At 33.2% G+C, this 12,197-nt stretch overlaps 1 protein-coding gene across 2 annotated transcripts in view; it reads left to right on the top strand.

Moving 5' to 3' along the window:
- The window catches only part of CRHR2 (corticotropin releasing hormone receptor 2), a 325,375-nt gene that overhangs the window by 300,720 nt on the left and 12,458 nt on the right, over positions 1 to 12,197 (top strand). For both annotated transcript variants that reach the window (XM_040431314.1, XM_040431315.1), the window contains 3 exons: positions 2,036 to 2,096; positions 8,468 to 8,540; positions 11,092 to 11,177. In XM_040431314.1, coding sequence (XP_040287248.1) covers positions 2,036 to 2,096; positions 8,468 to 8,540; positions 11,092 to 11,177 — 220 coding nt within the window. The remainder of the gene's footprint in view (positions 1 to 2,035; positions 2,097 to 8,467; positions 8,541 to 11,091; positions 11,178 to 12,197) is intronic.

Below are 12,197 nucleotides of genomic sequence, written 5' to 3'. Positions count from 1 at the left end.
TAATAGATAATAGATAGATAGATAATAGATAGAAAGATAATAGATAGATAGATAGATAATAGATAATAGATAGATAGATAGATAGATAGATAGATAGATAATAGATAATAGATAATAGATAGATAATAGATAGATAGATAGATAGATAGATATGAGATGGATAGATAGATAGATAGATAGATAGATAGATAGATAGATAATAGATAGATAGATAGATAGATAGATAGATATGAGATGGATAGATAGATAGATAGATAGATAATAGATAGATAGATAGATAGATAGATAATAGATAGATAATAGATAGATAGATAGATAGATAGATAATAGATAGATAATAGATAGATAGATAAGAGATAGATAGATAGATAGATAGATAGATAATAGATAGATAGATAGATAGATAGATATGAGATAGATAGATAGATAGATAATAGATAGATAGATAGATAGATATGAGATAGATAGATAGATAGATAGATAGATAGATAGATAGATAATAGATAGATAATAGATAGATAATAGATAGATAGATAATAGATAGATAGATAGATAATAGATAGATAGATGATAGATAGATAGATAGATAGATAGATAGATAGATAATAGATAGATAATAGATAGATAGATAATAGATAGATAGATAGATAGATAGATAATAGATAGATAATAGATAGATAATAGATAGATAGATAGATAGATAGATAGATAGATAGATAGATAGATAATAGATAGATAGATAGATAATAGATAGATAATAGATAATAGATAATAGATAGATAGATAGATAGATAGATAGATAATAGATAGGAGATAGATACATAATAGATAATAGATAATAGATAGATAATAGATAGATAGATAGATTAATAGATAGATAGATAGATAGATAGATAGATAGATAGATAGATAATAGATAGATAGATAGATAGATAATAGATAGATAGATAATAGATAGATAATAGATAGATAGATAGATAGATAGATAGATAGATAATAGATAGATAGATAGATAAATAGATAGATAGATAGATAATAGATAGATAGATAGATAGATAGATAATAGATAGATAGATAGATAGATAGATAGATAGATAGATAATAGATGGACATGAAATAAATAGATAGATATGAGAAAGAAAGAAAGAAATAAATAAAGAAAGAAAGAAGGGGATAAAAAATAGATAGATGATAGATAGGAAATAAATAAATAGATATATAAACAGATAGAAGAAATAAAGAAAGAAAGAGTGAAGGTGATGAATACGGTGGTCACTATGGACACTACAGTTCCTTTTTGTTAGACGTGTTAAGATCCAGCTGTACAGTAAAAATGCACTGCGAACGCGCTTCTGACTGACTGTGGCCCTTACTGATGCCATGTCAGGTAGATAACTATCAGCAGACTGTAGAGCATAGTGCAGCCAGTGAAAATATTGCATCCAGGTCATGTGATGTGTCAGGAGGGAGCAGGGTCACAGCAGATTACAGAATATGCTACTATTGGAAGTGTTGAATTCCCCTGCAGCACCTCCACAGGTGAAAGGCAGTATTACAATCAATGCACATGCCAGGTCCTCCAGAAGAGAGACATTCTTTGTAGCTGTCCATACTAACGGATGAGGGTCTTGAACGGGGTCCTTCAACTTGAAATTCCCTAATAGTGTGTTTGATCCAGACATCCCCTATATCTTGCCATAGAGCGTTCCTCCACCCTTATCCTCAGGGAGGTGACGGTACAACACTTTCCACCATACACGGTGCACATGTTCTGGATCTCTGTCAAATCCCATTACATTTCCATAGTTGTTGACCTAAGTCATAAATCAGTGTAATTTTCTATAGAGCGCCGGATAATTACATCTAATGAATGTCTCTGAGCCGCGCAGGAAGGGGATGAATGTGCGTAGCAAAACTACACCGTAAATGAATATTCAACTGCAAATCCATGTAGAGACTGAAAAACAGTCAGCGACAGTATGAGATACATCTGTATCCAACATTAATACCACATCCTGCACTTGTGTAATTGTAGGTATTCCATGTCCAATAATCATAGCTTGGGCCATAGGGAAGCTCTGCAATGAAAACGAACAGTAAGTACATGAATACTCTGTTTATCATACATACAGGGCAGTATTATAGTAATTATATTCTTGTACATAGGAGGTAGTATTATAGTAGTTATATTCTTGTACATAGGAGGTAGTATTATAGTAGTTATATTCTTGTACATAGGAGCAGTATTATAGTAATTATATTCTTGTATATAGGAGCAGTATTATAGTAGTTATATTCTTGTACATAGGGGCAGTATTATAGTAGTTATATTCTTGTACATAGGAGCAGTATTATAGTAGTTGTATTCTTGTACATAGGAGCAGTATTATAGTAGTTATATTCTTGTACATAGGAGCAGTATTATAGTAGTTATATTCTTGTACATAGGAGCAGTATTATAGTAGTTATATTCTTGTACATAGGAGCAGTATTATAGTAGTTGTATTCTTGTACATAGGAGCAGTATTATAGTAGTTATATTCTTGTACATAGGAGCAGTATTATAGTAGTTATATTCTTGTACATAGGAGGCAGTATTATAGTAGTTATATTCTTGTACATAGGAGGCTGTATTATAGTAGTTATATTCTTGTACATAGGAGCAGTATTATAGTAGTTATATTCTTGTACATAGGAGCAGTATTATAGTAGTTATATTCTTGTACATAGGAGCAGTATTATAGCAGTTATATACTTGTACATAGGAGCAGTATTATAGTAGTTATATTCTTGTACATAGCAGCAGTATTATAGTAGTTATATTCTTGTACATAGGATACAATATTATAGTAGTTATATTCTTGTACATATGAGCAGTATTATAGTAGTTATATTCTTGTACATAGGATCAGTATTATAGTAGTTATATTCTTGTACATAGGAGCAGTGTTATAGTAGTTATATTCTTGTACATAGGGGCAGTATTATAGTAGTTATATTCTTGTACATAGGAGCAGTATTATAGTAGTTATATTCTTGTACATAGCAGCAGTATTATAGTAGTTATATTCTTGTACATAGGAGGCAGTATTATAGTAGTTATATTCTTGTACATAGGAGGTAGTATTATAGTAGTTATATTATTGTACATAGGAGCAGTATTATAGTAGTTATATTCTTGTACATAGGAGGCAGTATTATAGTAGTTATATTCTTGTACATAGGAGCAGTATTATAGTAGTTATATTCTTGTACATAGAAGCAGTATTATAGTAGTTATATTCTTGTACATAGCAGCAGTATTATAGTAGTTATATTCTTCTACATAGGAGCAGTATTATAGTAGTTATATTCTTGTACATAGATGGCAGTATTATAGTAGTTATATTCTTGTACATAGGAGTAGTATTATAGTAGTTATATTCTTGTACATAGGAGCAGTATTATAGTAGTTATATTCTTATACATAGAAGGCAGTATTATAGTAGTTATATTCTTGTACATAGGAGCAGTATTATAGTAATTATATTCTTGTACATAGGAGCAGTATTATAGTAGTTATATTCTTGTACATAGGAGCAGTATTATAGTAGTTATATTCTTGTACATAGGAGGCAGTATTATAGTAGTTATATTCTTGTACATAGGAGCAGTATTATAGTAGTTATATTCTTGTACATAGGAGCAGTATTATAGTAGATATATTCCTGTACATAGGATGCAGTATTATAGTAGTTATATTCTTATACATAGGAGGCAGTATTATAGTAGTTATATTCTTGTACATAGCAGCAGTATTATAGTAGTTATATTCTTCTACATAGGAGCAGTATTATAGTAGTTATATTCTTGTACATAGATGGCAGTATTATAGTAGTTATATTCTTGTACATAGGAGTAGTATTATAGTAGTTATATTCTTGTACATAGGAGCAGTATTATAGTAGTTATATTCTTATACATAGGAGGCAGTATTATAGTAGTTATATTCTTGTACATAGGAGCAGTATTATAGTAATTATATTCTTGTACATAGGAGCAGTATTATAGTAGTTATATTCTTGTACATAGGAGCAGTATTATAGTAGTTATATTCTTGTACATAGGAGGCAGTATTATAGTAGTTATATTCTTGTACATAGGAGCAGTATTATAGTAGTTATATTCTTGTACATAGGAGCAGTATTATAGTAGATATATTCCTGTACATAGGATGCAGTATTATAGTAGTTATATTCTTATACATAGGAGGCAGTATTATAGTAGTTATATTCTTGTACATAGGAGCAGTATTATAGTAGTTATATTCTTGTACATAGGAGGCAGTATTATAGTAGTTATATTCTTGTACATAGGAGCAGTATTATAGTAGTTATATTCTTGTACATAGGAGCAGTATTATAGTAGTTATATTCTTGTACATAGGAGGCAGTATTATAGTAGTTATATTCTTGTACATAGGAGCAGTATTATAGTAGTTATATTCTTGTACATAGGAGCAGTATTATAGTAGATATATTCCTGTACATAGGAGCAGTATTATAGTAGTTATATTCTTGTACATAGGAGCAGTATTATAGTAGTTATATTCTTGTACATAGGAGGCAGTATTATAGTAGTTATATTCTTGTACATAGGAGCAGTATTATAGTAGTTATATTCTTGTACATAGGAGCAGTATTATAGTAGATATATTCCTGTACATAGGAGCAGTATTATAGTAGTTATATTCTTGTACATAGGAGCAGTATTATAGTAGTTATATTCTTCTACATAGGAGCAGTATTATAGTAGTTATATTCTTGTACATAGATGGCAGTATTATAGTAGTTATATTCTTGTACATAGGAGTAGTATTATAGTAGTTATATTCTTGTACATAGGAGCAGTATTATAGTAGTTATATTCTTATACATAGGAGGCAGTATTATAGTAGTTATATTCTTGTACATAGGAGCAGTATTATAGTAATTATATTCTTGTACATAGGAGCAGTATTATAGTAGTTATATTCTTGTACATAGGAGCAGTATTATAGTAGTTATATTCTTGTACATAGGAGGCAGTATTATAGTAGTTATATTCTTGTACATAGGAGCAGTATTATAGTAGTTATATTCTTGTACATAGGAGCAGTATTATAGTAGATATATTCCTGTACATAGGATGCAGTATTATAGTAGTTATATTCTTATACATAGGAGGCAGTATTATAGTAGTTAGATTCTTGTACATAGGAGCAGTATTATAGTAGTTATATTCTTGTACATAGGAGGCAGTATTATAGTAGTTATATTCTTGTACATAGGAGCAGTATTATAGTAGTTATATTCTTGTACATAGGAGCAGTATTATAGTAGTTATATTCTTGTACATAGGAGGCAGTATTATAGTAGTTATATTCTTGTACATAGGAGCAGTATTATAGTAGTTATATTCTTGTACATAGGAGCAGTATTATAGTAGATATATTCCTGTACATAGGAGCAGTATTATAGTAGTTATATTCTTGTACATAGGAGCAGTATTATAGTAGTTATATTCTTGTACATAGGAGCAGTATTATAGTAGTTATATTCTTGTACATAGGGAGCAGTATTATAGTAGTTATATTCTTGTACATAGGAGGCAGTATTATAGTAGTTATATTCTTGTACATAGGAGCAGTATTATAGTAGTTATATTCTTCTACATAGGAGCAGTATTATAGTAGATATATTCTTGTACATAGGAGCAGTATTATAGTAGTTATATTCTTCTACATAGGAGCAGTATTATAGTAGTTATATTTTTGTACATAGGAGCAGTATAATAGTAGTTATATTCTTGTACATAGGAGCAGTATTATAGTAGTTATATTCTTGTACATAGGAGCAGTATTATAGTAGTTATATTCTTGTACATAGATGGCAGTATTATAGTAGTTATATTCTTGTACATAAAACAGTATAGGCCCAAGAGAGAGTCACTAGAACCACCTTATAAATGCACATCCGACAATAAATCCGTATAAAAATATATAAAGTTTATTAGACACACCAACAGACACATTAAAAAATTGTATACAATTAGAGCAAAGTGCGGTATGCAGTAAATATGTAACCAGCACATACAGGTCCACTGAATAGCCAAAACATAGGCCAAAATAATATACCAGCATATACAGATTTCAATGTAAAATATAAAGCAAATGTACCATAGGGTGAGACCTCTTTAGAGATGCAGACAGACCTAAAGTGGGGTCACGATCAAAGAGTCAAACCTACATGGAGAGCTGGTGCAGTGGACCTGAACAAATGAGAAAGCGCCCAACGCGTATCGCCGGAGCAATCCGGCTTCCTCAGGGGTAAAGAGTCAAATGCTGGGGCATCACCTTATATGGGATAAAAGATCATATTCAAATAGTATTTTACATTGAAATCTGTATATGCTGGTATATTATTTTGGCCTATGTTTTGGCTATTCAGTGGACCTGTATGTGCTGGTTACATATTTACTGCATACCGCACTTTGCTCTAATTGTATACAATTTTTTAATGTGTCTGTTGGTGTGTCTAATAAACTTTATATATTTTTATACGGATTTATTGTCGGATGTGCATTTATAAGGTGGTTCTAGTGACTCTCTCTTGGGTCTATACTGTTTAACGTTCTTTTTCACCACCTTTTGCACTCTGTTTACTATGTGGTGTGCCCCCTGACTTGGCTATTTGATATTCTTGTACATAGGAGCAGTATTATAGTAGTTATATTCTTGTACATAGGAGCAGTATTATAGTAGTTATATTCTTGTACATAGGAGGCAGTATTATAGTAGTTATATTCTTGTATATAGGAGCAGTATTATAGTAGTTATATTCTTATACATAGGAGCAGTATTATAGTAATTATATTCTTGTACATAGGAGCAGTATTATAGTAGTTATATTCTTGTACATAGGAGGCAGTATTATAGTAGTTATATTCTTGTACATAGGAGGCTGTATTATAGTAGTTATATTCTTGTACATAGGAGCAGTATTATAGTAGTTATATTCTTGTACATAGGAGCAGTATTATAGTAGTTATATTCTTGTACATAGGAGGCAGTATTATAGTAGTTATATTCTTGTACATAGGAGCAGTATTATAGTAGTTATATTCTTGTACATAGGAGCAGTATTATAGTAGATATATTCCTGTACATAGGAGCAGTATTATAGTAGTTATATTCTTGTACATAGGAGCAGTATTATAGTAGTTATATTCTTCTACATAGGAGCAGTATTATAGTAGTTATATTCTTGTACATAGATGGCAGTATTATAGTAGTTATATTCTTGTACATAGGAGTAGTATTATAGTAGTTATATTCTTGTACATAGGAGCAGTATTATAGTAGTTATATTCTTATACATAGGAGGCAGTATTATAGTAGTTATATTCTTGTACATAGGAGCAGTATTATAGTAATTATATTCTTGTACATAGGAGCAGTATTATAGTAGTTATATTCTTGTACATAGGAGCAGTATTATAGTAGTTATATTCTTGTACATAGGAGGCAGTATTATAGTAGTTATATTCTTGTACATAGGAGCAGTATTATAGTAGTTATATTCTTGTACATAGGAGCAGTATTATAGTAGATATATTCCTGTACATAGGATGCAGTATTATAGTAGTTATATTCTTATACATAGGAGGCAGTATTATAGTAGTTAGATTCTTGTACATAGGAGCAGTATTATAGTAGTTATATTCTTGTACATAGGAGGCAGTATTATAGTAGTTATATTCTTGTACATAGGAGCAGTATTATAGTAGTTATATTCTTGTACATAGGAAGCAGTATTATAGTAGTTATATTATTGTACATAGGAGCAGTATTATAGTAGTTATATTCTTGTACATAGGAGCAGTATTATAGTAGTTATATTCTTGTACATAGGAGCAGTATTATAGTAGTTATATTCTTGTACATAGGAGCAGTATTATAGTAGTTATATTCTTGTACATAGGAGCAGTATTATAGTAGTTATATTCTTGTACATAGGAGCGGTATTATAGTAGTTATATTCTTGAACATAGAAGGCAGTATTATAGTAGTTATATTCTTGTACATAGGAGCAGTATTATAGTAGTTATATTCTTGTACATAGGAGCAGTATTATAGTAGTTATATTCTTGTACATAGGAGACAGTATTATAGTAGTTATATTCTTGTACATAGGAGCAGTATTATAGTAGTTATATTCTTGTACATAGGAGCAGTATTATAGTAGTTATATTCTTGTACATAGGAGGCAGTATTATAGTAGTTATATTCTTGTACATAGGAGACAGTATTATAGTAGTTGTATTCTTGTACATAGGAGGCAGTATTATAGTAGTTATATTCTTGTACATAGGAGCAGTATTATAGTAGTGGTATTCTTGTATATAGAGGGTAGTATAATGTACGGTATTTATAACAAAATTTCTTTAGATGCTGGATTGGAAAAGGGCCCGGAAAATACATTGATTATATCTACCAAGGACCTGTCATCCTCGTCCTCCTTGTAAGTATTGTTTTTTTACACCTTTCACTTATGTCATGTGAACAAGGATCAGACTTGTCATGTTATTCTCTCCTCCGTCTTCTTCTGTCAGTCAGTCAGGAGACCTTCATACAGATATGCAGAGACAGATGCTGCGGATGTGCACCCGTAGTCTGTGACATGTCCAATGTCCCGGGAACAATTTGCAATCACATACTAATAAACATTTACTATTAGAGGTGGTGCAGGACAACTTTCGCAATCTGCTTGATTTGTGCCATGAAATTAGGGAGATTGTCTGTAAAACAAGAAACAATAAAATAGGTGAAAAACTAAAATTGTGCCATTGTATAACATATTGAAGCCGCACCAAGTTTATCAGACATGTGCTATTTTCATATATACAGTATATATGTCATTCTTTAGCCCAATTGTCTGTCAGAATTTGTAATCCACTTTCTTTCTTTTTTTTTAACAAGAAATATATGAAGGTAACGCAGAGCAATAAATACGTTAAACGTTACATACAGTAAAACAGGATGATAAAATAAAAGCAGGTGCAGAGATAATGATAGTCAGATATTGATACTAATACAGGATCTATCATTTTAATAATTACAATGGGGACGGGAAAATATTGAAAAGACCAAAAAAATAATAACTTTAATCGATGTGATGTGACGTTGCTCCTCATCTATCGAAGCCCCATTTTCCATAGGCTCGTTTTTGGAAGATATGCCCTACCAGCCAAAAGATCCATCAGTGATTTAAAGAAGCTCTTAAAAGAGCACTTGTCAGCAGGATTGACCCTATTAACCACGCATACTGCCTAGTAGGGTTGATTCTGCTGATTAAAATGATACCTGTCTTGTCAAAATGGGTCGTGGCATTCTTGAGAAAAAAATACTTTTTTTCCTTTAGGCAAATGAGAGCTTCAGTACTCAAGGGGCGTGGCCAGCACTTAGGGGCACTGAGGGAGTAGGCCCCACCCCTTTGTGCACTGAAGCCCTTATTTGCATAAAAAAATGAAAGTCTTTTTTCTCAGGAACGCCGCAACCGATTTTTACAAGACAAATATCATTTTTCACAGCGGGATCATCCCTACCAGACAATATGCCTGGTTTATTAGGATTGATTCTGCTGACAGGCGACTTTAAAAAAAAATTTAAGGCGCAATTTATTCTGTTCATTGCCGAGAACTCAACGACCTTGTGTTTTCCATAAGAGAAATAAATCCCAAAGGACCAAACCTCTGTCAGTAAATAAGGAGAATGTTTCTTCCAGTCGTTTTTATTAATGGAGCTTATTTTTCCTCCATTAAATTATATGAAAGACGAGCGTGTCCTTGCTGGTGAGCCACTGCTGAGAGCTATGAGACGCCGTGTGGGACTCTTCAATCAGGGACAACAGTGAAGAATATATTATCGGAACTTCATTTTCCGTAAAATACGTTCTGAGAATATGACATTCTGGTTTTGGCCATCTCCGAGAAATTAAACAGAATGAATTGGTATAAATCAGACTTTGATTTATGAGCACGGTTTTCAAGACTTTAACATTTTATGAGAGGAGGAAATTAATTATTTTATTTCTTTTTATTAACTAATTTAAAATCATAAACAAAAAGCACAAAAAACATAAAAACTATAAAATTGTATTTGCAAAAACAATTTAGAGCGATTTGTAGAATTAGGAGGTTTCATTAGCAGCACTATTAACTATTAGATATTAGAGGGTCCTATACTGTACATATCCGGTGCAGCTTTAGGGAGTGCAGAGGTTTTTAACACGCACTGGTGCCCTGCCTGACTGAATGGGCACCAAAGACCCCTGTGCCATATTCGAGGACCACAAATGGCACACGACTCTTTGGGATGGTTGCAGTAAAGATTTTGTAGCAGAGATAAAGAAAATGAAGCTAAATATCGGAATTATAAGCCATTATGCCTGCATAAATAATACCGCCACACACAGTGCCAGTTTAGGCTCTGCTCGCGCCATGTCATTGCCTTTTATCGGAGGAGTATTTATTGATGTATACCACTTATAGAAGGCTACGGCAACAATAGGAACCTACTGTAAAAATAAAATACCGCACAGTATATGTTTTTCACTGAAATAGCATAGTCTACTACACTATTCCATACAGTACAAAGAAAAACCTATGCATATCCAACCAGCCTATTCCAATGGGGCACTCTTTTGGCCACCCATAGATATTTTTGGAATACTCGCCAACATGTTTTCCGTTCAGACGTAATATGAACACACCCAGTGACCGCACACCCTGCCATCTGGCCGTCTACCCAACCATGTCACCACTGAACATATGTGTCCCCTACTTGACGACCAGCCATTGGCCCCTACCCAATGAAGCTACAGAGTATCCAACAGACCAACCTTCTAGAGGGTCTCAAAACCGCAGAAGATCCCAAGTGGTAAACCTTGGTGGAAGTTAAGGGCCACAACAGGGAAGGGCGTGAAATACTTGTTAGGATCACAGTCTGTTCTCTGCTCTTGACATGCTGGATGCTGGGAGTTGTAGTTTAACATATCTGTTTATTATTTTTAGATCAACTTTGTATTTTTATTCAACATTGTGCGGATACTAATGACGAAATTAAGAGCTTCGACGACATCAGAGACCATACAGTATAGGTAAGGATTCGGGGGTGGGGTCATCCTGTGAAAGTCAAGGGATACATATGAGGCAGAATATGACCAGCTACTGACCTGGCACCAGTCTCTGCATCCGCTATACTCCTTATGTGCATTACTGCTGCAGGGAAATGACACGTTGTTCCATCTGGTGGTACATTTTTAGCTTCGACCTCTTGCTAATTGGATGTGGATGAAAACAGCATTTATTTATCAGCTATTTATTGACTCCTCATGAGAAGAACGCAGGACGCGGTACTAAAGGTCCCTATGAAACAGATGCAGGACCTGAGGGGCAGGAGGGATTCAAGAACGCCATAGAAGAAATCTGTCATGTACCACCCCCTAAGATTATGTACCACCCCCTCGGAACCTACTTAGTGTATTAGATTTGCCTAGGGGATCTTCATGTAAGAATGTAAAATACATTGACGAGCAAAAGGGTAACAATGTTTTGAACTTTTGACCTTCAGGCTCCATATCTCACCATCCACTACAGCTTAGAACGTGAGACATCATTTTATAGACAATCATCTTGGCTATCTCATACATTAATTGGACTTGCAGCTATTTAGTATATGATTAGTTCTGCAGATTCATGTCCTGTAACTGCATTGTTATTGTTTTGCTACAGATTACAACCTGTCCTCACATTCCGTAATAGCTCAATGTGTTATTAGGGTGATTCCCAAGTGAAAGGTCACTGGTTCAAATCCAGGAGCAGCCGTGAGGAAGGTTTCCCAAGAAAAGAGAAACAGCATCATCCAGCTCATCAATAGCGGTATCTCAGCCAAGAAAATGGTCAAACTGCATCATGTGAGGCCATGACAGCTGGAAGAATTCAAAATGAAGTATGTTCATTCCAAAGCCAAGAGGTGGACGTCCAGGCAAAATATCGGAGTTAACACGTTGGCTCATCACAAGGTCTATCAGTTCTGGTGCGACAAACACGGCAGTGGAGGCGGCTCGTATGCTTCGTAATAGTGAGATCACAGACGTCCATACAAGCACCGTGTGATG

Source organism: Bufo bufo, chromosome 5 (genome assembly GCF_905171765.1).
Source record: "Bufo bufo chromosome 5, aBufBuf1.1, whole genome shotgun sequence".
In the NCBI taxonomy this organism is placed as follows: Eukaryota; Metazoa; Chordata; class Amphibia; order Anura; family Bufonidae; genus Bufo; species Bufo bufo.
Note: the sequence above shows the minus strand (reverse complement) of the source record. Positions and strands in the feature narration are given on the sequence as shown.